At 39.3% G+C, this 3551-nt stretch overlaps 1 protein-coding gene across 1 annotated transcript; it reads left to right on the forward strand.

The window, feature by feature from the left end:
- Positions 1–894: 894 nt before the first annotated feature.
- LOC110900062 (pectinesterase 2) lies at positions 895–2877 on the forward strand. Its single transcript, XM_022146963.2, has 2 exons — positions 895–1825; positions 1976–2877. The coding sequence occupies exons 1-2, from the start codon at positions 958–960 to the stop codon at positions 2650–2652; spliced, it is 1545 nt and encodes a 514-aa protein (XP_022002655.1). The 5' UTR covers positions 895–957; the 3' UTR covers positions 2653–2877.
- Positions 2878–3551: the final 674 nt, after the last annotated feature.

The following is a 3551-nucleotide window of genomic DNA, read 5'->3' on the forward strand; positions in this document are numbered from 1 at the left end:
GATGGTCGTGTGAATAAAATTAACTGTTAAAAAAAATTATTCATGCCAATCACAAGCTTTTAGGTGACTATTTAAGAAAATAGTATTCGGACGAAAAAATCCATACATGCATGTTGTTTAATGTTTCCACATATTTATCAAAAAAAAAAAAAAAAAAAGAAAAAAAAAGAAACCAAGTAAAATTTGACACATTAACCTCAAAATCATGTTTTCAGGCTATTTTGAATTTTTTTTTTCAATTGTTATTTTCTTTCACGACTTAGTCTTTTATAACTATTCTAGCACATGACATGTCACGTTTTTATTCTCTAAAAATTTTTAATTGTCGAAAGAAGACACATGGCGAAGCTTTTAAGGGGCCGGAAGGGGCAGCCGACCTCATAACTTTTCGCTCAGCAGTAGAGAGTATGTAATTTTCGTATAGAAATTTTTGGGTTATACGTTTTCGATCCCACAGTTTTATAGAAATTTTTAGGTCCGATAACTTCCGCCCTCGATCAAAAATAAGTAAGCTTAAACCTTGTGCTAATGTTTACTAAAATCATGTAACTTTACTCTATCTTGTAAAAGCATATTTTTTCTTGGTTTCTTGTCAATAAAATGCGTAAGCAAAGGTTATGCATGTTATTTTCGTTAACCAAAATGCTATAGTTTTCATTAGATAATTGGCCCAAATGATCATTTTACTTATATACATATTTTAGTTTTTGATTTTTACAAAATTTGCTAGAAATTAGTTTAGATTGGGAACTCTATTATTTTATTCAGTCATCACTAATTCACTATATAAACGTGCATGATATTTATGGTTGAGTAAGACATGCAATTGTTATATGTGAGGGGCACCCCTTGCTTAGATTCATTCAACTTCTATATAAATCAACTTTGTGCATAAAGTCTCTCCACAACAAACAATAGTTTTAAACCTCTTAATCTCTTAACAATTTGCTTGTTAAGATGACAATACATCCGTTTTTAGCAACTCTCATTTCTTTTGTGTTTTTTCTTGTTTCTTCTGGGGTGTATGGTTACCCCATATCCGAGATTCGGTCATGGTGTAACCAAACACCTCATCCGGAACCCTGTGAGCATGTCTTGTCTAGTAAGCCAAATTACGGCACAATAAGACACAAACATGACTTCATCAAAGCGTTGTTGAAAGTTACCCTAGAGCGAGCGACAGATGCTGAGTCGAACGCTCGAGGGCTTGGGGAAAAGTGTCATAACCATCTAGAAAAGACCGCGTGGAGTGATTGTCTCCAGCTTTATAAAAACACTGTCCAGAGGATCAACATGACTATTGATCCTAATCACAAGTGTAGCAAGGTTGAAATGCAAACCTGGCTAAGCACGGCTCTCACGAACCTCGAGACATGTAAGATCGGGTTCGAGGAGCTAGGGGTTGGTGACTACTTGTTGCCACTAATGAACAACAATGTATCCTCCTTAATCAGCAATACATTAGCAATGAACAAAGGAAACAAATCATCGGATTACGAGCCACGTTACCGAAAGGGGTTCCCTACTTGGGTAAATCCTGGTGATAGGAAGCTATTACAATCTTCCAATCCTGCTTCTCAGGCTAACGCGGTCGTAGCTCAAGACGGTTCAGGTGACTATACGACTATCGGAGCGGCGGTTGCCGCCGCAAAATCAAGTGGCGGGCGGTATGTGATATATGTGAAGGCAGGCACTTACAAGGAGTACATTGAGATTAAACCTAATAACATAATGTTGATTGGGGATGGAATAGGGAAAACTATCATAACTGGCAGTAGAAGTGTTCGAGGGTCAGGTTCTACAACTTTTGGGTCAGCCACTATGGGTAAGCTCCATAAAATAAGATATAAGTAGTTTAACAAAAAATATAAGTAGAACCCACTAATTTTAACCTGAATAGAATGAACACAAATAAATAAAATGTTCTGGTTCCGCCGCTCGGTAAAATTGTATTAACCCTTTATCATGAATTCAGGGGTAGATGGAGACAGATTCATTGGACGCGGTTTCACGGTTAGAAACACCGCGGGGCCACAAAACCACCAAGCCGTGGCCCTGCGAAGTGATTCTGACCTCTCGGTTTTCTACAAATGCAGCTTCGAAGGGTACCAAGACACGCTCTTCGTTCTTTCGAACCGACAATTCTATAGAGAATGTAACATATACGGCACAGTTGATTTCATTTTCGGCAATGCGGCAGCCGTACTTCAAAACTGCAACATTTACGCCCGTGACCCTCCAAACAAGACCAACACCTTGACCGCACAAGGACGAACCGACCCGAACCAAAACACTGGAATCTCAATCCATAATTGTCGGGTAATGGCCGCCTCGAGCCTAAACGGTGTTAAAACATATCTCGGAAGGCCGTGGAAGCAATACTCGAGGACCGTTTTTATCAAAACGTATCTCGATGGTATTGTGAACCCGGCCGGTTGGATGCCATGGAGCGGTAACTTCGCGCTTGACACATTGTATTATGGTGAGTACATGAACACGGGCCCAGGTTCATCGACTGCGAATCGGGTTAAATGGAAAGGTTACCATGTGATCACTAGTGCGTCCGAGGCCGCGAAGTTCACTCCGGGGAGCTTCATTGCTGGTGGATCGTGGTTGCCGGGAACAGGGGTGCCTTGGACCAGTGGCCTTTAATTCACTCTTCAGATATGCATACAGTTATATTTTTTCTACATATGTTGAATTGGTAATTAATTACATGTTTTAAAGCTTCAAAATAAGTAAATAATGGGCGGCTATGGCCTATGAAAGCTTACCATTCTTGCCATTTAATTCTTTTGTAACCTTTTAATACATATATTATACACATTCATATAATAAATGATATGATAAAACCTCGTCACTAGAGGGTGGAGTGTCCGATATTCAAACTTAGTTGCTTGCATTAGATATATATGACTTTATCATATTTATTTAGTGAGTACCTGTAGAAACTTATGGTATCCAATGATCTCTAGATCAAGTGGTGGAATGCTTGCATTTCTCTTGAGAGATGCAAGTTTAACTCCCACTTTGTGCAGAGTGAGGCATTGGTGCAGAGTGAGGCATTGGTGGGCAATGATAGAAGACTCAGGAACCTGGGTTCGTTCCTTCGGGTTTTACTGGTAATTTCACCGTCGTGCCTACGGGCGGGTGGGTTACCGGGTTTTACCCGGAATTGGTGGTGGACTCGGGTTACTCTCGGAGTACTCCGTTTGGTCCAGTGAGTGCCCCGAGAGTGCTCATGATTGATTCTGTTGGCCGTTCAAAAAAAAAAGTAACTTATGGTATCAACAACTCACAAATCAAACACAAATATAGCGATAAAACGGTGACAAAACTTTATTATTAACTCAAACCAAAAAGATCCGAACCAAAATCCTAGATCTTACACGTAGTAAGATCTTATGAACAATAGAGTTTAGATCAATTGATTATTCAATCAGTTGATCCTAATACAACAAACAAAAAAGGATACATGGAAGAATATAACCAAATCTAGATTATCTTACAGGCGAGATGATGAACAAGATACAATACTATCTGATCGTCAC

This window comes from Helianthus annuus, chromosome 13, assembly GCF_002127325.2.
Source record: "Helianthus annuus cultivar XRQ/B chromosome 13, HanXRQr2.0-SUNRISE, whole genome shotgun sequence".
NCBI classification, from domain to species: Eukaryota; Viridiplantae; Streptophyta; class Magnoliopsida; order Asterales; family Asteraceae; genus Helianthus; species Helianthus annuus.